The sequence below is a fragment of the Chiloscyllium plagiosum genome, chromosome 5, assembly GCF_004010195.1.
Source record: "Chiloscyllium plagiosum isolate BGI_BamShark_2017 chromosome 5, ASM401019v2, whole genome shotgun sequence".
Classification (NCBI taxonomy): Eukaryota; Metazoa; Chordata; class Chondrichthyes; order Orectolobiformes; family Hemiscylliidae; genus Chiloscyllium; species Chiloscyllium plagiosum.
In genome coordinates, this window is record NC_057714.1 from 20,343,796 (window position 1) to 20,368,851 (window position 25,056).

Sequence of the window (25,056 nt, forward strand, 5' to 3'; positions counted from 1 at the left end):
ACTGAGTTCCTTGTTTTGCTCGTGCATTTAGGAGGACTATAAACCAACTTGGTAGGAATTTGGGAACCAAGGTGAGAGGGGAATACCAAGGTTCACAAATACAAAGTCAATAGTCGAAGGTAGAGTATTGAATTCTGTGACAGGGTTACTATGGGGACAAGGTGTTCAAAAATAATAGGAAAGTGGTGAGGTGGCAGCAATAGTTAAAGATAGCGTTGTTGTGCTGGAGAAAGACAATGGCCTGGAGGGTTCAAGATCAGACTCAACCTGGCTAGAAGGGTGCAATTACATTGTAATCTATCACCACCAAATAGTGGGAAGGAGGCAGGTAACAAATCCACAGGGAAAGAGACAAACATCAACTTTAACAGAGAGTGTTATAATTGGGGACATCACCCAAATATAGATTGGCACAGCAAAAGCATTACACGCAGAGAACAAATGTTCTTAGTTTGCGTACAGGAGAATTACTTACAGTAGTATATGTCTAATCCAATTAGACATATACTACTGTTGGACCTGGTTTGTGGAAATGAGGTGGGTGAATTAGATCAAGTGTCAGTGAGAGATCATTTATTTGACAGTGATCATCGTTTCATTAGGTTCAGGATGATATTGGAAAAGATCGGCGGGCAATCCAGAATAAGAATAATTAAATGAGGGTAGGGGACGAGCCCACGTCAATGGAGCCAAATAGAACTGATTTTGATTAGATTCCCTACAGTGTGGAAACTGGCCTTTCAGCACAACAGGTCTACACCAACCATCCGACTCATTTCCCTACATTTTACCCCTGACCCATGCACCTAACACCATAGGCAATTTAGCATGGCCAATTCCCCTAACTTGCACATCTTTGGACTGTGGGAGGAAACTGGAGCACCCCAAGGAAGGCCGCGCAGACACAGGGAGAATGTGTAAATTCCACACAGACAGTCGTCCAAGGCTGTGAGGCAGTAGTGCGAACCATTGAGCCACCGTGCTGCCCCACGGGGCCAGACAGATCAAAACAAATGGCTTATCATAAAAACAATGACCTAACTTCAAAAAGTTGGTTTGGTATATATTGCTTAAAAGGGAAAGGAAGATTACACAAATTCAGAGCTCCTTGGATAACAGGAAAGTAGAAATCAAGGAATAAATGAAAATTGTGCTTATGACAGGTTTTTGGTAGAACATACCTCTAGAACCAACAGAAATGCACAAGTTTCAGAGAGGAGGCAAAAGTGGGATTGCTTGAGAAAGGATTGACGGCCAACATAAAGGGGAGTTCTAATGTCTTCCATAGACACATCAATAGTAAATGGATTTCAAAAGGAGAAGCAGGGCCAATTAGGGACGAAAAGGGAATGCAGGCAAAAAGCATGATTGAGGTGTTAAATGAATATTCCACATCTGTATTTATTAAGGCCAGGCCACGGTGACAGAAGAGGAAACTCTGAAGGGTTTGGAATTGATAAAGAAGAAACTTTGGAAAGGCTATCCATGTTTAAAGTTGACAAGTAATGGGATTGGATGAGATGCATCCAAGGATATTGGAGGAGGAAGTGAGAGTAAATTGGAGCAGTACTGGCAATAAACAATTTGTCCGAGATTTAGGAGAGATACCATAGGATTTGTTAAATTGCAGACATCACACCCATTCTCAAACAAGGTTGTAACACTAAGTTCAACAATTACATACTCACCAATCTCATTTCAGTGACAAGGAACCTTTTAGAAACAATTATGTGAGGTAGAATTAGTTGAAAAGTTGGGTTGTTTAGGAAGAGCAAACATGGATTTCTAAAGTAGGATTGTATTTTACTAAGTAGCAGGACTTTTTGAAAGAGTCAATGAAGGTAATGCGGTGTACCTGGACTTTCGAGAGATTTCATACAGCGTCATACAATGCCCTCAAGAGGAAAACTATAGCTAATGGAACACAAAAGGACAGTAGCGGTATAGATACAAAACTGCCTGAGTAACAGGCAACAAAGAGGAATGTTCAATGGATATTTTTTGGGCTGGACAAAGTTTTTCTAGGGGTCAATCCTGCAATACTTGCTGTTCCTGACGTACAGGGACAATTCTAAATTTTGTGAACAATTAAGAAAATTAGAAGTACTGGAAATTGAGAGGACAGTGTCGAACTTTAAAAGGTCACAGATAACTTGCTGAGGAGACAGATAGGCGGCAGATCATGCTCAATGTGAAGTAAGAGGACATACTTAGTGTCTTTTTTAACCAAAATGCAAGACGAACAGTACTTAAGGAGATGCAGAAGAGAGGATTAGATATATTGATGCATAGGTCACTGAAGTTGCCAGGACAGGAAGAGGATGTGATGAACTTATATAAGATGCTTGTTAGACCTCAGCTGCAATACTGTGTACAGTTCTGGATGCCACACCCTAGAAAGGTTAGGAAAGCATCAGAAAGAGTGGAGGGACAGTTTACAAAAATGCCTCCAGTGATAAAAAATTTCAGTTAGGAGGTTTGATTAGAGAGGTTGGGTTGTAGCTCCCGGAAAGGCAGCGGCTAAGAGGAAACAACACAGAATTTTCAAATTCATGAGAGGTCTGGATTGGGTAGATACAGAAAAACTGATCCCAATCACAAAAGAATCGAGGAGAGGGAACATATTTAAAGTGAACTGAGTTACAGAGAATTGCCAACATTATAAACCAGTAAAGCACTTCAATTATCCAGTTACAAACTGGAATACTGGTCACTAAAAGGGACATAGAGCGTCAAGTTTTCCTGGATTGTATTAAGCAGAGTTTTCTACAACAGTATGCGCCCAGTCCAACAAGGAGGGATGGCCCTTGGAAATGAGCTCGGCCAAATGGGGAGGATCATTTAGAAGACTGTGATCAATGTATCAGGTTGGTACTAGAGAATCCAGAGCAAGAAAAAACAATTTTTACTAAACTGACTTCAATGGGGCTTGAACAGAATGAAGCAGGACCGATTGGTCTAAGAGGCTGGCTGGAAGATCAGTAATTGAACAACATGCCGCCTTTGAAGATCAGACATTGTGGGTCTACTTGAGGTATATTCTTCTAATGCTGGGGTTGCACTTTCAAGGAAGGTCAGCAGAAGCCACTTAATTTCCCTATCCTTGATCATTACATTTTGTCAACGTTTCACGGCCATTCATCAGGGTATACCCCACATCGAGCTAAGACTTAGCAAGATATCTGTTAGATTTTTGACTCTTCACAGTCTCATTGATGGATTATAATAAACCACATACATGAGCGAACTAAACGCTAGAACATTAACTGAGACTTATTTGCCTGTATATCACCTACCGAATGGTGACTGTGCAGTTTTGCCAGTAAAGTATCATCTGTGCCCTTTGGAAAATGACTCTCTTCATTGATAAGGGCCAGAATGCCCATTTTCTACAAACAAAAGTTTAATATTAGGATTTGGAAATAATTTTTAATTTACACAGAAATAATTTTATATAATGAAAAGTATCTTCTGGGTTACATACAAAAAACATTCAACAATATCTGTAAATGCAGAACTATCTTTCCTTCTCAATCAAATCAGAGAACCAAAAGCAAGTTTAAATTTATAAACCTACTCCTGGAAAGTTGCTTCTATGTTTAGCACTTGATATCCCAAACTGTAAATAGTTAGGTGCTGCACATGCTCAGGTACAGTTAGGGCAAATATAATAGGATTGGCTCATTTATTTATAGAATAAAATTCCTAAAATTTGAGGTCCTTAGAAGGATGAGTAACAATTTAAAATATGGTTATAGCTCGTGAATCCATTGAAGCTCATAATCATCTTGAGTGTATTAAGAGATGCTTTACATTGACAAAACTATATTTTTCATCACATTTTAGTCATTCATCAAAGATGATGAAAACTGCCAAGGCAAACCTGTCACCTTGTAAATACAAACTTGTGCCACTGGTGGCCATGTTGTACCCATATTTTGTGAGTTCATCAACCTATATTGCAGAGAGAAAGCTAATGGTCCAAATGCTTTACTGTTTCCCATATCTCAATTTAATAGCAACATAAAATCAATGTGACATATCAAAATAAAAGCAGAATGTGCGGCCTTCATATTTGCTTGTGACTATGAACAAAGCATAGGCAGAACTCTCAATAGGAAACTGAAAAGTACAGATTTCCTGGGAATTCTGTTAAAAATAACTTCACAACGCCTGTTACATTTTCTCCCAGGCTACCTACCTGGCAGCAGTTAGATGGACAGATTAGGGGTGGGTGAAATTTGGTGAGTAGTGAAGGAGTGAGAGCAGCCGGAGGCTGCTGGGATAGTAGGGGTACAGAAATTATAACTCTCTGAAGAGGTAAGATTGTGGATCTTGGATAATACTCCCATCTCTCTTTCCCCTCAAACAGTGCCTTCAAATGCCCTTAACCTGTGGGATCCAGTTCTTTATCCCTGAACTTTTCTACATGTTCTACAATTTGAGATCTTACCTACACTTCCACTGATTAACTCACTGTATTTCATCTGCTCAAGAAGTAGAAAGGTCAGAGCTGTCAGTGCTCGTGGGTGAGAAGGCTCAGGAGAGAGGAGTGCATGCCAATCAAGACAACCCAGGATTCATCCAATATTAAGTTGAATTAATAGAAAACGATGGACTGCAAGCTGATAATTTCCTTTCAGGAGCTATGGTCTGTGTCATGAATGGTGCAGAAACAATTCTCATTTTTTTTTGGTTTTCATTGAAATCATCTGAAGACATTTTTTTTTCAAGTGCATTATCCAAAGCATGCTAATGGTAGCCCAAAGTTTACATAAATATAAATGTAATTATATAACAAACCACCAACCCAGTGTTTTGTAAACCCCCAATAATTTTATAACAACTCCCACAATCCAGTAATTTTAATTTCTATCCCTAGCCCAGTGTTTATATAATCCCAGTGTAGTGAAGTTGGGTCGATCTGAGGCAGGAAGTTAGAATTTGGAGTTGGCAAAATGTTAGGTGGGAAAGTACTGCGTTATCCTTCTAAGATCATGCGCTTTCTCTGTGCTTAGATTTACAAAAAGGATGTCTGTGAGCAGCAGCTTGAAAGTTTGCAACTACACCGAGAGCACACTAATTGAATCAAAAAGCATTACCGTTAACAGGCCACGCAGCAGCTCTTTTATCAAGGCAACAGGCTTTGGAACTTAGCCAATCAATTTGAACCAGAGACTTAGATACCAAAAAACATTGTTAGATTGATGGTTTTGACAACATAGGACTAATCATATTCAAAGAAATTGCTATGTCATCAAGGGTATAAAAAGGGGACAGTTGAATAAAGCCTCCAGAGCTGGTTGCCATATGTCAGAGCTAACGACCCTCAGCTCTCAAGAGAAAAATCGCTGGCTCCCTCAGCCTCCTCTATGTCTTAGAGAAAGCACCATTTAAATAATAATTGTACCAACAGCACAACTAGGTAATATTCCTGACTAAACGATTGATGGAGAAGGTATAAAACATTCCTTAACAGGGCTGTAGTTTCGAGAGACTAAATTCAACTTTTTAAAAAATGAGTGGGACTTCTATTTAATGGAACAGCATACCATTAGGATCTTTCTTTATTTGGGAATAGTTAGTAGTTACAGAAGTTTTATTTGGCTTGTTAACTGTTTAGTTAATTTGCTCACTGTTCGAATTGGATAAATAAACTGTTACTTGTTGATTTTAAAGTGAGAGTCAGGGTTTTATGTCAATTAACCACTAGAAGTTGCTGAAAAGCAGGTTACATCATTGTTCACACTCCTTTTTACAGATTATGGGGCAAAGATGCTCCTTTTTTGTGGTTTTGGTTTTAGTTCTCAGAGGGGGTCAAGCTCCATTTGGTCAACCTCACCAGTTATTTTATACTAGCCCTCCAGCACAATAATTTTTATAACTATGCACCCACCCCCAAGCCCAGTGTTGATTTTATAATAACTCCCCCAGCCTGGTGTTTTTATAACACCTCCAGTAATTCCAAAATACCCCACAGCCCAATACGGTTGTAACTTGCCCAGCCCAGAGCTTTCGCTGTTTATAAATCTCCCAGTAATCTTTATAACACCCCCCAAAGTGCAGTGAGTTTTCTTTAAATTAACATCTGAGAGGCAAGTGTTTTATAAAAGACCCCCACCCAGTTTCAGTGCCTTCATAAATGCGTCAGACCAGTAATCTTCTAACACCCTTCCAGCTCAGCTCCTGTATAAACTCCTACCAGCCCAGTAATGCTATAGAACATAGGACATAGAAATGTACAGCACAGAACAGGCCCTTTGGCCCATGATGTTGTGCCAAGGTTAATCCTAATGTAAAATATAGTAACTTATCCTACGCACCCCTCAACTCACTGCTATCCATGTGCATGTCCAGCAGTCACTTAAATGTCCCCAATGAGTCTGCTTCCACCACCACTGTTGGTAACGCATTCCATGCATTCACAACTCTCTGCGTAAAGAACCTACCTCTGACGTCTCCTTTATACCTTCCTCCTAATACCTTCAAACTATGACCCCTCGTACCAGTCAATCCTGCCCTCGGGAAAAGTATCTGGCTATTGACTCTATCTATTCCTCCTTCTCTCCAGAGAGAAAAGTCCGAACTTATTCAACCTTTCTTCATAAGGCAAGCCTTCCAGTTCAGGCAGCATCCTGGTAAATCTTCTGTGCACTCTCTCCAAAGCCTCTGTATCATAAACAACTTAGCCATCAGTTCAGTGATTTTTTTTTTAAACACCCCCCAATCCAGTTTATTTTTTATGAACCCCCCCCCCCCACCCAACACCAGCCCAATGATTTTACAATTCTCCATCCCAGCGATTTCACAGTCACAGACTGAGAATAACCATCACAACAGCAAAAACTGTACACTCCTTCTTGTCATCATCCCTTCTTCCCCAGTCTCCTCACTTCGGACCTTGTACTAACCCAGCAGGTTGCGCTGCTCAGTACCAAGATATTTGTCTGCATTCCACCACAGGCAATCTCAGGCCAAATAGCAGTGCTTGGTCTCCAGCTGCCTTGGAACGCACCCTCAACCAATCACAATCCCCCACCCAACAACGCTCCCCCCATCCACCAAACCATGTAGTAGCCAGTGTGCAACGGTTTCCTCACATTAAAAGAACTCTCGCACGTGCACTTTCCACACCCTCAGGATGACATTTGGGACCTGGAACATTGTGGGCAGTCTCGCCAAGCACCACACCACCATCATTGCTTGGGAAGTCAGGCGCCGTGATAGTGATATTGCTGCCCTAAGGGAAACTTGGCAGGCAGCTGAGAGAAAAAAGTGGTGGCTAAACCCTTCTCTGGAAAGAAAAGGGCAAAGAAGAGTGTTGCATCCTTTGAGTTGGCTTTGTCATTAAAAAAGAACTAGTGGACCAACTCAAAGATTCTCCCTGTAGAGTAAGTGAACACCTCACAATACTTCGACTTACCTTTCTTTGGAACCAGTATGTCACAGTATTCAGTGCATATGCACCAATGTTCGGTGCAGCAACTGAGGACAAGCAGAAATCCTACTCCAGCCTTGACGATACTCTCGTACAGGTCCCAGCGGTGGACAAACTACTTGTCCTCGGCGACTTCAATGCCAGTGTTGGCAGAAGTGCAAACCTTTGGGGTAATGTGATCAGGAAAGTAGGGAAGCAAAACTCAAGTGCCACCCTTCACTTGACCAAACGCTGTGAACACAACCTCATCACCAACACACTGCACCCCAAAGGGAACAATACAAGACAACATGGTAGCACCCACATTCAAACACTGGCATTCAAACTATGTCATCGTCAGATCGAGGGATCAGAAAGATGTTGAATCATCTTTCAATGATGATGACCAGTGCCTTATCCAAGACAGGATCAATATAGAAGCAGTACTGCAAAAGTAACAACATTGAGGGACTCAAGGACCTGGAAAAAATAGCCTCATATGACCACCTCTCCTGCACAAAGTGAGTAACACTTGGTGACACCAAGTCATGGGATCCCAATAGTCTCTGATCTTGCCTTAACACCTCCATCATCAATGTCTGCAAAAACAATTCAACCAGGAAGCACTGGTTTGATGAGAATGATCAGGAGATCCAAGATCTGGCATTTCTCACTGTGAAACAACAACTGCACTCAGAGGAGAAATGGCAGGCCTTCAATCATGATATGCATGGTTTGTTCTGTGCTGTCAAGACCACAAATGAACCAAATACTGAACGCGCTACTCCACTGCTGGTCAAGGCTGGAGTGACTCTCACTAAAGATAAAGAAGCCATCTAACAGTGTCGGGGGGAGCACTACAGAGAGCTCCTCAATCACAGCGCCTTTGAACACATCCCACAGCATGCTACATACCCCAGCCCTGCACAACACAGAGAAGGCCAGCCACCAGCTTAACATTGCTGGAGCAGATGGTATCCCCGCTGAGGCACTGAAGTGTGGAGGCCAAGAGTTCTGCTGTAGCTAAATAGCCCTTGTCTGCCTTATCTGGAAGGAGGACAGCATTCCTGGAGAGCTCAGAGATGCCACAATCGTAAGCATTTTCAAGAAAGGGGAAAAAAATTGACTGTGGTAACTACAGGGACTCTTCCAGCTGTAAGCTGCTGGAAAAGCCATTCCTAAGGTCCTCCTCAACCATCTTGGGCGGCACAGTGACTCAGTGGTTAGCACTGCTACGTCACAACACCAGGGTCCCAGGTTCGATCCCAGCCTCGGGTGACTGTGTGTGGAGTTTGTACATTCTCCCGTGTCTGCGTGGGTTTCCTCCGGGTGCTCTGGCTTCCTCCCACAATCCAAAGATGTGCAGGTCAGGTGAATTGGCCATGCTAAATTGCCCATAGTGTTAGGTGCATTAGTCAGAGGGACTACTCGAATTTTCCACAGTTGCAATAAAGGCTGCATCACAGGGCCATGACTTGTTAGATTGGACATAGACTGCAAAGTAAGAGAATGAATATCTTCTAGAACATTCAAATAAATTTAATAATTCAGCACTCCCAGCAGAAATCCTCTCAGGACAGATGCGGCTGAAATGAATCAGGTGCCAAATAAGCACTTAACTCTGGGCCCAAATACTTCTAAATATTACTGAATGGTTTTAGTAGATTAACAGTTCCATCCAAACTTGCACAACCAATATCATGTGGCTCCTGTACAGGATACTCGGCACAGTGAGTTCCACATAACATGACTCACGGTCAGTGTCAAAGCAATGTACAGCACAGAAACAGACTCGTTTCTCTGGGTGAAGAAATTCTTCCTCATCTCAGTCCTGAATGGCTTACCCTTATTCTTAGAGTGACCCCCTAGCTCTGGACTTCCCCAACATTGTGAACATTCTTTGCACATCTAGTCTGTCTAGTCCCATCAGGATTTTGTATGTTTCTAGAAGATCCTCCCTCACTCTTCTAAATTCCAACGAGTACAAGCCCAGTTGATCCAGTCATTCTTCATAAGTCAGTCCCACTATCCTGGCAATCAGTCTGGTGAAGCTTCACTGGACTTCCTCAATAGCAAGAATATCCTTCCTGAGACCGGGAAACCGAAACTGCACAAAATTCTCAAGGCACAGCCTCACCAACACCCTGTATAACTGCAGCAAGGCATCTCTACTCCTACACTCAAACTCTCTTGCTATGAAGGCCAGCATGCCATTAGCTTTCCTCACTACCTGCTGCACCTTCACGCCAACCTTCAGTGACTGTTCCACCGTGACATCCAGATCTTGTGTACTCATCTTTTCCGAAACTGCCATCGTTTAGATAACAATCTGCCTTCCTCTTTTTGCCACAAAAGTAAATAACCTCACATTTGCCAAGTTTTTGCACACTCAGCCAGCCTGTCCAAGTCATCCTGCATCCTCTTCACAGCACACACTACCACCCAGCTTAGTGTCAGCTGCACATTGGGAGATATTGCATTCAACTCCTTCATCCAAATCGTGAACGTACATTGTGAACAGCTGAGTTCGCAGCACTGAACCTTGCATCACCCCACACATCACTGTCTGCCACTCTGAAAGGACCCATTTATTGCAACTCAATGCTTTCTGTCTGCCAACCAGTTCTCTAATGCCTGTCAACACATGATCGCTGACATCATGGGATGCAATTTTCCTTCGTAACCTTGTGCGGAAACTTGTCAGAAGCCTTTTGAAAGTCCAGATACAAAACATCCACCGATTCACTCTTTTGCACTCTGCTTTCACGTCTTCAAAACGTTCTACCAGATTTGTCAAGCAGGAATCCTTTAGTGAATCCGTTTTGACTAGGACCTATTCTGTCACTGCATTCTAATGCTCAATTTCTTACATCCTTAATAACTGACTCCAGCATTTTTCCCACCACCTATGTCAGGATAACTAGCCCATAATTCCCCATTTTCTCTCTTCCTCTTTTTTTTGAGAAAAGAGAAGAATGGAGTGACATTAGCTACCCTCCAGTCCATTAGAAATCTTCCAGAGTCGACAGAATGCTGGAAAATGATCACCAACGCATCTGTTATTTCTAGGGCCACTCCCTGAAGTACTCTGGGATTCAGAGCATCACGTCCTGGAGATGTATCAATTCCCCCAACACCATTTCCTGACAAATAAAGATTTCCTTCAGTTCCTCCTTCCTGCTTGACTCTCTGTCCCCCAGTATTTCCTGATGTTATTTATTTCCTCTTTAGTGAGGACAGATCCAAAGTGTTTGCTCAACTGGTCTACCATCTCTTTGTTGTCATGAATTCAACTGATTGCAAGGGACATTTGTCTTCACTATTGTTTTTCACTTCACCTATCCATAGAAGCTTTTGCAGTCAGTTTTTATGTCTTCCCAAAATTTACTTACATGTTCTAACTTCCCCTTCTGAATTAAACCTTTTGACCTCATCTGCTCGACCTTAAATTTCTCCTCGTCCTCCGGGTTATTGCCTTTTCTGGGAAATATATACCTTCTCTTTGGCTTTAACACTATGCCTGATGTCCCTGGTTAGCTATTGTTAAGACACCTTCCCTGGTTTACTCTAACGCCAGATAAGGATGGACAGTTGTTGCAGTTCATCTGTGTGTTCTTCAAATGCCTGCCTTTGCCTTTCCAACACCAACCCTTAAGTATCCTTGGCCAGTTTGTCCTCGCCAATACATGCCTCATACCAAAGTTAGCTTTCAGTTCAGGACCCTGGTCTCAGATTTAACTGGGTCATTCTCCATTTTAATGGAAAAATTTTACCATATTATGGTCACCCTTTCCCAAAGGATCTCGCACTACAATGTCGTTAATTAATTCCCTCTCGTTACGCAACACCTAATCTAGGATGGCTTGCTCTCTCATTGGTTCTTCAACATATCGGTTGAGTAAACCATTCCTCATATGGTTGAGAAAATCCTCTTCCATTGCAATGCTACCAACTTGGCTAGTCCAATCAATATGTAGATTGAAGTACTGTACCCATAGTAAGTACTGTACCCTGACTGCATGCATCTCTAATTTCCTGTTTGATACAATCTTCAACCTTACAACTACTATTTGTGGTCTGTACACAACTCCCATTAAAGTCTTTTTCCCTTTGGTTTTCTGCAGCTCCACCCACACAGCTTCCACAGTCCAGGCTGTTGCCCTCCTTTACAAATGTGAGAATCACCTGGTTACCAGCAATGTTATCCCAGACCCCTTTCTTTAAAATTGAGTACCCTTGGATGGTGAGTTCCCATCCTTGGCCACCCTGGAGCCATAAGGTGATCCCAATTACATCATATCCATTAATAACGGTTTGCACAGTTAATTCATCCAAATATTACAAATGCTTCTCGCATAGAGTCACGGAACCTCCAGGCACCTTTTCTTTAAAATCTTTTATTGCTCTTTTAGAAGAATGCAGAACCTTGTCTAACACTGTACCGATTTCCATATAGACAACATCCAGTGCTCTGTTCTCATCAAGCTTCTTCGTTACTTCTTCAAAAACCTATCAAGTTTGTGGGATACAATTTCCCAGACATAAAACCATGTTGCCTATCCCTAATTAGTCCTTGCCTTTCCAAGAATATTTAAATCTTGTCTCTAAGAATCCCCTCGACACTGATGTCAGGCTCACCTGTCTATACTTCCCTGACTTTTCCTTACCACCTTGCTTAAATAGTGGCATCACATTAGCCAACCTCCAGTCTTCCAATGCCCCAGCATGGTTATCAATGATTCAAATATCTCAGCAAGAGGCCCAGCAATCACTTCCCTGGCTTCCCACAAACTCCAGGTGCACCCCAGAATTGGTCCCAGGGATTAATCTACCTTGATGAATTTTAAGATGTTCACCACTTCCTCCTCCGTGATATGGACACTTAAGATAGCGCTATTTATTTCCCCAAGTTCTTTAACTTTTATATTCTTCTTCACTCTGATGTAAAATACTCATTTAGTATCTCACCCATCTCCAGTAGTTCCACTCATAGGTGACCTTGCTAACCTTTAAGGGTCCCTATTCTCTCCCTAATTACTCGTTTGATCTTGTAGAATCCAAGAACAATTTGTAGAAAACCTTTAGATTCTACTTAACCCTGTTTGACAAAGCTATCTTATATCCCCTTTTTGCCCTCCTGATTTCCCTGTTGAGTATACTATTATTGCCCTTATTCTTGTCTAGGGTTTCACTTGATTTCTGCCATCTATTCCAGACATATGGTTCCCGCTTATTCTTGACCAAAATCCCAATTTTTCTCGTCCTCCAGCCTTGCCTTTCACCCTAACAATAGCATATTGTCACTGGACCCTTGGTATCTCATTTTTATGGGCTTCCTACTTTCCAGCTGATTCTTCACTTGCACACATCTGCTTCCAGCAAAAGTTATAGAACATAGAACATAGAAGAATACAGCGCAGTACAGGCCCTTTGGCCCTTGATGTTGCGCCGATCCAAGCCCACCTAACCTATACTAACCCACTATCCTCCATATACCTATCCAATGCCCGCTTAAATGCCCATAAAGAGGGAGAGTCCACCACTGCTGCTGGCAGGGCATTCCATGAACTTACGACTCGCTGAGTGATGAACCTACCCCTAACTTCAGTCCTATATCTAGCCCCCCTTAATTTAAAGCTATGCCCCCTTGTAATACCCCACTCCATACCCGCGAAAAGGTTCACACTGTCCACCCTATCTAACCCCCTAATCATCTTGTACACCTCACTCAAGTCACCCCTAAACCTTCTTTTCTCTAATGAAAACAGCCCCAAGTGTCTCAGTCTTTCCTCATACGATCTTCAAGTTCTTGCCTAAGAGAGTCACAATTGGCCTTCTTCCAATTTAGAACTTGAACTTTTAGATCCTGCCTATCTTTTCCATCACCATTTTACAACCAGTAGAATTACAAACACTTGCCCCACTGACACCCCAGTCACTTGCTCGCTCTATTTCCCAAGGGAAGGTCAAAGTTTTGCTCCTTCTCGAGTAGGTACATCCACATACTGAAGAAGAACATTTGATGTACACACTTAATGGATTCCTCTCCATTCAAGCCCTTGACACTACGGCAGCCCTAGTCTATGTTTGCTAAGTTAAAATTCCTTACCATCACCACCATATTATTCTTACAGATAATGGAGATCTCCTTACAAGTTGTTTCTCAATTCCCCGAGGAGAAAGTGAGGTCTGCAGATGCTGGAGATCAGAGATGGAAATGTGTTGCTGGAGAAGGGCTAATGCCCGAAACGTCGATTCTCCTGTTCCCTAGATGCTGCCTGACCTGCTGCGCTTTTCCAGCAACACATTTCCATCTCGTTTCTCAATTCCCCGCTGAATATTGGGAGTTCTATAGTACAATCTCAGTAAGGTAATCATTCCTTTCTCAATGTTTGAGTTCCACCCATTTAAAATCATCAGACACGCTCCCTGGAATATCCTGCCTAAGTACAGTCATAATGTTATCCCTAATCAAAAACACTACTCCCTCTCCTCTCTTTCTAACTTTCCTATAGAATCTATACTCTGGAACATTAAGCTACCAGTTGTGTCCACCCCTGAACCACATCTTCATAATAGCTATGACATCCCAGTCCCATGTTCTCAACCCTGCCCCAAGATCATCTGCCTTAGCTGTCAGGCCTCTTGCATTGAAATAAATGTGGTTTAATTGGTCAGTCCTACTTTGATCTCTGCTTTTCCTCCTGCCTGCCTTGACTAATTTACTTGTTCCAATTCCCAACTGCACCAGCCTCAGACTGGTCCCTTTTCTGTCTCTCCAAAGCACACACCCCACCCCCACGAGTTTAAATTCTCCCCGCCGACATATTAGTCTGCTTCCAATTCAAGTGCAACCCATCCTTCTTATACAGGTCACTTGTACCCCAAAAGAAATCTCAGTGATCCAAAAATCATCCTTCTTCCCTGTACCAGCTTCTCAGCCATACATTCATCTGCTCTATCCTCCTATTCCTACTCTTTATTGTGTGGCCCTTAAAATGATGTGAATAAAACAAATTACCTTCTCAATGAGATCTAAACATTCGCCATTGTCCATCCAATCAATGTCTTCCCAGATCAATCCATCTCTAGTGAAAAATAATTCTTAGTCAACGAAATGAAGACATACACACAAGGTTTCCAGTTTGCTTAAAGAACAGAGTATTCTTTATATATTCATATTAACGGGTGTGCAAAATCTTTAGAAGTACTCTCCTAGCTGAACATTTACAATTTAAGACATGAATGGCATTTTCTTTTTTTTTTATGGTCGGTTTTTGAGTCTCTTTCCAATTTATTGGGCAAAGGATCTCGCTAAGTTGGGTAGACTTCAATTTGAAACCACTCAGATGGAAGTCAAAATCAAATTTTAAAAGAAGTTCATAATACATTAGAGCAAAAATTACTAATGATACCTGAAATAAGCAATTACCCAATTAGATATGAACCAGACACATTTCAGAATTACTTGTGACAAACACCACTCTGAAATATGCAGATACACTGCCATTGTGTTGAGATGAAAATTGAAATGTTCAACCTGTGGGACAACTGAACACACTCAATATCGAAGGGTATGGAACCCATTTCAAGAAGCAGCCTCATACTGTTTAAAGTTCTCATTGGGTAAAGAGGAAACCCTAACAATAGTTCAACTGCAACTATTTATTTATTAAAAACAAAAATCAAGGATAGTAGTGGGAAGTTGTGCATGGAGTCCGAGGAGATGGGGAAGCGCTGAATTCGTCAGTATTAATGCGGGAAAAAGACAATGTCGAGGAGAATACTGAGATACAGGCTACTAGACGAGAATGGATTTTCATTCGCAAGGAGGTTCAGCAATTCTGGAGAGTGTGAAGATAGATAAGTCCCCTGGGATGGATGGGATTTATCCTAGAATTTTCTGGGAAGCCAGGGAGGAGATTGCAGAGCCTTTGGCTTTGACCATTGTGTTGTCATTGTCTACAGGAATAGTGCCAGAAGACTGTATGATAGCAAATGTTGTTCCCTTGTTCAAGAAGGGGAGTAGAGACAACCCTGGTAATTATAGACCAGTGAGCTTTACTTCAGTTGTGGGTAAAGTGTTGGAAAAGGTTATAAGAGTTAGGACTTATAATCATTGAGAGAGGAATAAGTTGATTAGGGATAATCAACACGGTTTTGTGAAGGGTAGGTCATGTCTCACAAACCTTGTTGAGTTCTTTGAGATGGTGACCAAACAGGTAGATGAGGGTAAAGGGATTGATGTGGTGTATATGGATTTCACTAAGGTGTTTGATAAGATTCCCTACGGTAGGCTATTGCACAAAATACGGAAGCTTGAAATTGAGGGCGATTTAGCAGTTTGGATCAGAAATTGGCTAGCTGAAAGGAGGCAGAGGATGGTGGTTGATGGGAAAGTTTCACCCTGGAGTTCAGTTGCTAGTGGTGTACAGCAAGGATTTGTTTTGAGGCCCCGGCAGTCTGTCATTATAAATGACCGAGATGAGGACACAGAAGGATGGGTTAGTAAATTTGCAGATGACACTAAGGTCAGTAGAGTTGTGAATAGTGCCGAAGGATGTTGCAGGTTATGGAGGAACACATATAAGCTACAGAGCTCGGCTAAGCGGTGGCAAATGGAGTTTGTGGAAAAGAGTGAGGTGATTCACTTTGGAATGAGCAACAGGAATACAGAGAACTGGGCTACTGTTAAGATTTTTGGGAGTGGAGATGTGCAGAGAAATCTTGATGTCCATGTAGATAGATTTGCTGGAAGTTGCCACCCAGGTTGATAGGGTTGTTAAGAAGGCATACGGTGTGTTAGCTTTTATTGGTAGAGGGATTGAATTTCAGAGCCACAAGGTCATGCTGCAACTGTAGAAAGTCCTGGTGCAGCCTCAATTGGAGTATTGCGTACTGTTCTGGTCACTGCATTATGAGAAGGATGTGGAAGCTTTCGAAATGGTGCAGAGATTTACTAGGATGTTGCCTGGTATGGAGGGAAGGTCTTATGAGGAACTGCTGAGAGACTGGAGGCTGATTCATTTCAGAAAAGAAGGTTGCGAGGTGACTTAAGTGAGACAAGTAAGATAATCAGAAGGTAAGATCGGGTGGACAGTGAGAGCCTTTTTCCTTGGATGGTGACAGTGAGCACAAGAGGACATAGCTTTAAAATGAGGGGTGATGGATATAGGACAGATGTCAGAGGTAGTTTCTCTACTCAGAGTAGTAGGGGCGTGGAACGCACTGCCTGCAACAGTAGTGGACTCGCCAACTTTAAGGGCGTTTAAATGGTCATTGGATAAACATATGGATGAAAGTGAAATAGTGTAGGTGAGGTGGGCTGCAGATTGGTTTCACAGGTCAGTGCAACATAGAGGGCCAAAGGGCCTGTAGTGTGCTGTAATGTTCTATGTTCTGTGAAAGAACTGTGAACACTGTAAATCAGGAACAAAAACTAAAGTTGCTGGAAAAGCTCAGCAGATCTGGCAGCAGCTGTGAAGAAAAGTCAAGAGTTAACATCTCGGGTCTGGTGACCATTCCTCAAACCCGAAAATGTTAACTTTGATTATTCTTCAGAGATGCTGCCAGATATGCTGAGCTTTTCCAGCAACTTCTTGTTTTATAATTATTTATTGTTGAGTTGCAGCTGATACGATATTTACCTGTTATATTCTAGCTGTTCCAAAGAAAATATGTGCTTGTTGAAATATTCCTGAAGCTTTTCATTTGCATAATTTATGTTGAATTGTTCAAACCGATTTACCTGTTGATAAATATAGCAATTACATGCAAATTAATAGGAAAGAGTTAAAAATGCAAAGACAAGTCCACAAAGAATAAAACGGGATTGCAAAACGCAAGCCAGAGAGAAAGAAATAACGGAGAAACAATAATACAAAGAGTTAAGAAAGGTGGTGAAGAATAATTTTCATGAGTGCTTTAAATAAAAATAACCCTCAATTTACTATACCTCAAAATTCTCAAATCCAAATATATCAAGGACACCCACAGATCTGTAATCCTCCTTTCCTTTTATTCTATTATTGATTTTTTTAATAATCCATGAAAAACATTGCGAGTAAAGTGCCATGGCCATTGAATCTCTGGAATCGATTCCCTGTGGAGAAGTAACAATTTAATTCCATTTTACTGCACTTCAAGCTCAATTTTAAAATCAGACAAAAGGGCACAAAGTTAAAAATACTCAAAAATGGTCATCATAAACCTGTAATAATGACTTCTTCTGCAAGCTCAGCCTGATTATTCAGTTAAATTATTACCACAGGCAACATTCATTGCTGCTGAGTGGTCAAACTTCTAATCAGAGGAAAATAATGCAAGAGACTAGCACAAGTTCTGGTTAACTTGCTGTACTTAAAGCCTTCAATTTTAAAACAGAGGTGCACAATGGCATTAGTTCATGGAAGTCATTCTACAAGACAGTTGCTTTGAAAGCAGAAGGAATGGATCAAAACGTTTGCAGACTCTCCAATATAGCACTGAAGGAAACTGTAGTTGGGAGTGTGGTGCTGGAAATGCACAACAGGTCAGGCAGCATCTGAGAAGCAGGAGAATCGACGTTTTGATGAAGGGCTTATGCCAAAACTGTCGGTTCTCCTACTTCTCAGATGCTGCCTGACCTGCTGTGCTTTTCCAGCACCACACTCTCACTCTGATCTCCAGCACCTACAGTCCTCACTTTCTCCTGAAGGAAACTGCAGTCAGGTCAAATAGCTATGCAGATCTCTGCAATCACGATAACCTTGAGGACGTGCAATGCCAAATAAATTCAAAGACCCAAGAATAATCAAAATCAGCAAATGTCTCTTCAGATGCCACATTATTGATGTCAACAGTCACCTCCCACACTGTTCAATCTACCGTATTCCCTTCCACAATCTCTATTCATCTTGAGTCATTGTTCACATTCATAGCCTCACAACAGGCTCACAATACAGCACTGCTGTAAGCTTCACAGCCACACCAGATATATGCAAATACTACCAACTATTTAACGAAGTCATCACATCACCTATTACAACAGTCCCAGGCACATTGTTCTCACTTGCAGGTGGTGTACAACCAGAGGGAGCACAAGCTAACTGGTAGGAGTCAGGAAATACAGCCTATTCTTATCCCTTTGGAGGGGAATGTATTCACCTGAACTGCAGTGGTCATGACTTAGGCAGCAGTATGACTGTAAACAATAATGAAGGCATGCTTCTACTCAATTCTCCTTACATTGCACTTTCCCCTTATTGCTTAAGCTAAGTCAGAATAGATAAGTACAAGAAGGGGAGAGTCATGAGGCTGGAACACCATCTCAATTTCACACCGGCAACCATCGGCTCACATACTTTGTAAGGTAGGGCAAAGGCAGGAATTGCAGATGGTGAGTTACAGAGACAACATTCAGGAAAGGAAAAAATATTGGGTTCTGACAGAGCTCTCAAGAGAAGATTTCCATGGAAAAGCACACAGGAAACCACTAGAAATAAATATTCTGAATAATTTTAGTTTAGATTAGATTAGATTTAGATTACATTACAGCGAGGAAACAGGCCCTTCGGCCCAACAAGTCCACACCGACCCGCTGAAGCGCAACCCACCCATGCCCCTACATTTACCCCTTACCTAACACTACGGGCAATTTAGCATGGCCAATTCACCTGACCTGCACATCTTTGGACTGTGGGAGGAAACCGGAGCACCCGGAGGAAACCCACGCGGACACGGGGAGAACGTGCAAACTCCGCACAGTCAGTCGCCTGAGGCAGGAATTGAACCCGGGTCTCAGGCGCTGTGAGGCAGCAGTGCTAACCACTGTGCCACCGTGCCGCCCATTTTTTATAAGAGGAAAGATTACATTACAGTGTGGAAACAGGCCCTTCGGCCCAACAAGTCCACATCGACCCGCCGAAGCGCAACCCACCCATACCCCTACATTTACCCCTGCATCTAACACTACGGGCAATGTAGCATGGCCAATTCATCTAACCTGCACATTTTTGGACTGTGGGAGGAAACCGGAGCACCCAGAAGAAACCCACGGAGACACAGGGAGAATGTGCAAACTCCACACAGTCAGTCGCCTGAGGCGGGAATTGAACCCGGGTCTCTGGCGCTGTGAGGCAGCAGTGCTAACCACTGTGCCACCCAGTTTTCACTACCTTAGCAGGTATTACAAGCAGCACAAGTGAAGGTGATGGGAGGAAATACCTTGGAATCTGAGATACCCATTAAATTCATGCTCTGTAGGCTAATACAATTCCTGTCCTATCATTGAATCATGGAGTCCATTGATTGTGGTTGATTGTGTTCTCGTTTTAGGGCACTGGACATATCTCCGTAATATTTTAATAATGCTAGTATTGTGGCTAAATGAATGAGCTTGACTAGCAGCACAGCTAGATTTGGTGCACAAGCCTTCAGCACTACTGTCAGAATATTGTAGGGTCGTTGCTGCATCCAATTCAGTCACCGTTGCTTGATGTTACAATGAGAATTGAATTGGTTAGAGACAGGCATATAAGATGTTGGTAACTCTAGGAGACTAAGATGGATCAACTACTCAGCATTTCTGATTGAAGATAGATGCAAAATCTTCAGACTTTTCTTTGGCATCTGCAAGCTGTGCTCGCCACCAAGGATGGGGATATTTGCAGAGCCCTTTCTCCTATTTATTAGATGTTGAATTATTCGCCGCCATTCAAGCAGGATGTGACAAGACTGGAGAGCTTATATCTGATCAATTTGTTGTGGAATGTTCTAGCCAAATCTATTGCAGCGTCTGCTGTTCAGCATGCAGGCAGTCTTGTGTTGTAGCTTAACTCGGCTAACACTTGATATTTAGGTATTCTTAGTGCTACTCCAGGCATTCCTTTCTCAAATCTTCACTGAACTCAGGCTGATCTCTGGGGACTTGAGGTTTAGAGTCTGGGATATACTCAAATGCCATCAGGTCTCAGACAGTATTTGTATATGACTCTGTTGCTGCTGGTGGTCCACAGTAGCTCTGAGTTGCTTGAGATCTGCTCAAAGTCTGTCCTAGTCCCATTTAGCCAAGTGGTAGTCTCTCACAGCACAACAGAATGTTTCCCGAATATGAAGATGATTCTTCCTGCCCATGATCATGCATAGTGATCATTCTTACCAATGATGTCATAGACAGATGCATCTACAAGATAAGCTGGTGAGGATCAGGTCAAATGGATTTTTTCATCTTGTTCATCCTCTCAGCACTTGTCACAGACCCAGTTTAGAGGCTATCTTCATTAGGACTCAGCCAACAGTGACGCTGCTAAGGAAGTTAAGTCACTCAACAACAGCTAATCGTCCAACAGGTTTATTTGGAAGCACTCGCTTTTGCAGCGCTGCTCCTTCACCAAGTGATTCTAGAGAATAAGATCATAAGACACAGAATTTATTGAAAAAGTTTACAGTGTGATGTAACTGAAATTATACATTGAAAAAGACCCGGATTGTTTGTTAAGTCTCTCATCTTTTAGAATGGCCATATTGGAAGAATGAGAGACTTAACAAATCCGGGTCTTTTTCAATATATGATTTCAGTTACATCACACTGTAAACCTTTGCTATAATGTCTGTGTCTTGCAATGTTATTCTCCACAATCACCTGATGAAGGAACTGCACTTCGAAAGTCAGTGCTTTCAATTAAACCTGTTGGATTATAACCTGGCGTTGTGTGATTTTTAATCTTTGTACACCCCAGTCCAACACCAGCGTCTCCAAATCATGGCAACTAAGCAAGTCTTGGGGAAAAGATTGAAATCCCTCATGCAGAATACCATCAGTGTATCCTTTTTTTTCCAAATTTGAACATTTTTTTAAAATCAACCTCTTCAGAGATATTATTATACACCTCCAGTCCTGGTAGGACTTGAACCCGGGCCTTCTGGTCCAGAGGTAGGGACACTACCTTGCCACAAGGGCCTTGTTCTTCCTTTAAAGGGAGGCCCATCATGGAGAACAACTGAGGTCACTCGATAATCAGTTGGTGGTTCTTTGACCATGTTGACCTGATGCCAAGAGACATCAAGGGGTCTGGAGTCATATTAGGCCAACCAAAGCAACTCCTCCTGAACAGCATGGGCTCTGATGGATCCGTCATGTCAATGCTACCATACACAATGCTGAATCTTACTTTTCAGCTAAGTGCGACTATCATTGAGTTCTTTGGAGGGTGTTTCACCATGAGGCTGACTTAATTTTCTTGACCGTACCTTACCAAACTTGCCTCATTCACCATATTGCCCATCCGTATGGCTTCTCACTTTTGCAAACCCATGGCCATCTTATCACATGCTGTTCACAAGAATCCCTGGCTCCAACACTAAGAGAGCCTGCATGACCAGTCAAGCAACATGAGTCCAAAGTTTAGATTTTTTAGATTACATTAGATTAGATTAGATTACATTACAGTGTGGAAACAGGCCCTTTGGCCCAACAAGTCCACACCGACCCACCGAAGCACAACCCACCCATACCCCTACATTTATCCCTTACCTAACACTACGGGCAATGTGGCATGGCCAATTCACCCGACCTGCACAGTTCCTGACATTTGCTCTTAACATAGCAGACAAGGGATATTTGGCACCTTGCTGGAAGGCGTACTGCTCAGGGAGATTCTCCTGCTCCTTGGATGCTGCCTGCCCTGCTGTGCTTTTCCAGCATCACACTCTCGACTCTGATCTCTAGCATTTTCAGTCCTCACTTTCTCCCGGGGGCTCTACTTTCATTCAAGTTTAAAAAATGTGAGGCAATCTCATTGAGAGATATAAGATTCTTAACAGGCTTAACGAGGTAAATGCTGAGAGGATGTTTCCTCTCACGGGAGAATCTAAGACCAGAGGACATAGTCTTAGAATTAAAGGATGCCAACTTAAAACTCGGAGGAGGAGGAATTCCTTCTCCCAGAGGCTTGTGGATCTTTGGAACTCCTTGCCACAAAGAGTTGTGGGGACAACTCCTTGTGTGTAATTTAGGGTGAAATAGATACTTCATAAGGAGGGGAATCAAAGGTTATTGTGAAAGGGCAGGAAAGTGAAGGTGAGGAGTGTTGGATCAGCCACGATTCTATTGAATGGAACAGCAAACTTGAATGGCCGACTCCTGTACCTATTTCTTGTAGTCTTACGGTCTTTCCATTGACCCTCCCTCAGTGACCACTGACCTACAGCTGGACCTGCTGTACTTCAGACTCGAGCTTCCTTTCTTAAATGTTGATGTGCCATGAGTGGTACAGCTGCCTCTCTTGACCACATGACAAGACTTTGGTTACAAATGACCCTATCCCGTAAATCAGAGCCTGACCACCTTCAACAGCACCTCTGCCGAACGCCACTTAAACAAGCCATTGTCTTTCTGTGCTGACATTTGAGGACCAAAACACCAGTCATGTCATCTTGCTAGTCCAACTCCATTTGAGGACACTAATGTGATATTTTCCAGGCTTGTGCTGGCTACCAGGCAGTACGTTGGCCACTCCACATTGACATGTCACCCGATCTCTCACAAGCTAAACCCAATACTTAAACACAGAGATTCTGATTCATACACATTCCACCCTCTTAAAGGCTTCATTAAATACTGATCAAAGTGATTTTGCTCAATGTGAATGTCTTCCTGCCTTGTTTACTGCTAATTAGTTGTCTGCTAACACGTTTAACCATATAATAGTAATAATGTATCAGAGCTTTATTGACTTAACAGTTAAGTTAGTTCATGAATACAACCAATGTATTCTCGATTTTTACCTGCTCTACAGTCAGTGGTGTGCTGATTTCCTCACCCCTGAGAATCATGGACCGGTGAGTCAGCACTTCTGTAAATTTCATGGAGTCCAACCCAAGCAACTCTGCTGCTCTTCCCAAAGCTGAAGATATAGAAATACAGAGATCCATGAATCGTTTTTATTCAAGTTACTCATTTAGCCAAGATGATTTTTATTACTCTCTTTGGCTGTTGCATCACAACATTTTGTTCATATTTTACATTAATTATAAATTGAACAAAATAAATTGAGCAATGTTACAACTTACATTGTCAAGAAAGGTTTGATTTAAGAGCTGAATCTACTGTACACAAAGTTTAGTCATATCACAACTCAGCATAAGAATGAAGCATTGTTTCAAATACTTCTACTGACATGTCCAAAATCCTCAGACAATAATTAAAAGTCCACCACATTCACAAGATTTCTCGATTCACAAACACACCAATCAGCAAAGGTAACATAATTTTTCTCTGAGAAATCGAGTTACATATATTTACCATTTTTTGAGGAAACTTGTGCCCCTCCAGCAATTACAAATTCAATATTCCCAAGATGCAGCACTCCAGCAAGTAACTTCAGCACCTCCAAAATTTCTTCAGAGCTGAACTTCATCACTCTCATGGCAGTCTGGAATGAAGCAGAGTGACATAGACATGTATACAGTTGAAATAAATTCTAATTCAGATTGTCTAGGGATTTTAACAATTCAGCTTTGCTGCAACAGTTCAAGGCTTATTTGTTTGGCACATCTCAATTTGCAGTTTTATGTTTATCAATTGTAATTTTGGCCAGTTGGCTTGCTGTCAGCTCTCTAAGGTGGTGATTTTACAGAGCCCAGAGGAGCAGGAAAGTAGAAAGTGGGATGACTTGCATGTTGGCACAGTGGTTAGCACTGCTGCCTCACAGCGCCAGAGACCCGGGTTCAATTCCCGCCTCAGGCAACTGTCGTGTGGAATTCGCACATTCTGCCCATGTCTGTGTGGGTTTCCTCCCACAGTCCAAAAATGTGCAGGTTAGGTGAATTGGCCATGCTCAATTGCCCATAGTGTTAGGTGAAGGAGTAAATGTAGGGGAATGGGTTAGTGTGGGGTGCTCTTCGGAGGGTACGTGTGGACTTGTCGGGCCGAAGGGCCTGTTTCCACACTGTAGGGAATCTAATCTAAGTAGATATACTATGATTTATTTTTATTACACAGTGGTTTCCCAAACTTGCCAAAATACTGTCTGGTTGACCTCATTCTGTGTGTGGATGCTCTTTGAAATATTCCTGCAACTGCAGCAATGTGATTTTGTGACACACATGAACTTATTTCAAGGGGCAGAAATATTATACTATTTTATGAGTTGACTACCAATTTGTTTCCCCAATCTTCTTTCTGATTCTTCTATCTGTAGTCACACTTTTCAATCCCCTCCTCTCAGTGGCCCACTCGTCTTCCAACTCTCTTGGACAAATCTTTCCAATGGATCCTCGGCTTTCCTTTTCTCCTTTTCCTCAACAGTCCAATTGCCTCACATTTCTCTTCTCTCTCCCTGTCATTGTTGGCCGTACCATTTCAATTTCTTACAAAGCACTTTCTTCAATGATCTGTAACAGCAATGAGCAATGTTACAACTTACATTGTCAAGAAAGGTTTGATTTAAGAGCTGAATCTACTGTACACAAAGTTTAGTCATATCACAACTCAGCATAAGAATGAAGCATTGTTTCAAATACTTCTACGGACATGTCCAAAATCCTCAGACAATAATTAAAAGTCCACCACATTCACAAGAGGTAATTTCAGTGTTGAAGCTGATTGCCTTGAATTCTAAGTGCACGAAGTCTTATCATCTGTTGCGTAGGTTTGGAAC

The 25,056-nt window shown here is 42.1% G+C and overlaps 1 protein-coding gene across 3 annotated transcripts in view; it reads right to left on the minus strand.

The window, feature by feature from the left end:
• myo10 (myosin X) overlaps positions 1-25,056 on the minus strand; it is a 330,909-nt gene that overhangs the window by 147,517 nt on the left and 158,336 nt on the right. For all 3 annotated transcript variants that reach the window (XM_043689679.1, XM_043689681.1, XM_043689680.1), the window contains 6 exons: positions 23,700-23,829; positions 23,183-23,301; positions 17,373-17,519; positions 17,065-17,165; positions 14,439-14,505; positions 3,297-3,389 (listed from right to left, as the gene is read on the minus strand). In XM_043689679.1, the coding sequence (XP_043545614.1) occupies positions 3,297-3,389; positions 14,439-14,505; positions 17,065-17,165; positions 17,373-17,519; positions 23,183-23,301; positions 23,700-23,829 (657 nt within the window). The remainder of the gene's footprint in view (positions 1-3,296; positions 3,390-14,438; positions 14,506-17,064; positions 17,166-17,372; positions 17,520-23,182; positions 23,302-23,699; positions 23,830-25,056) is intronic.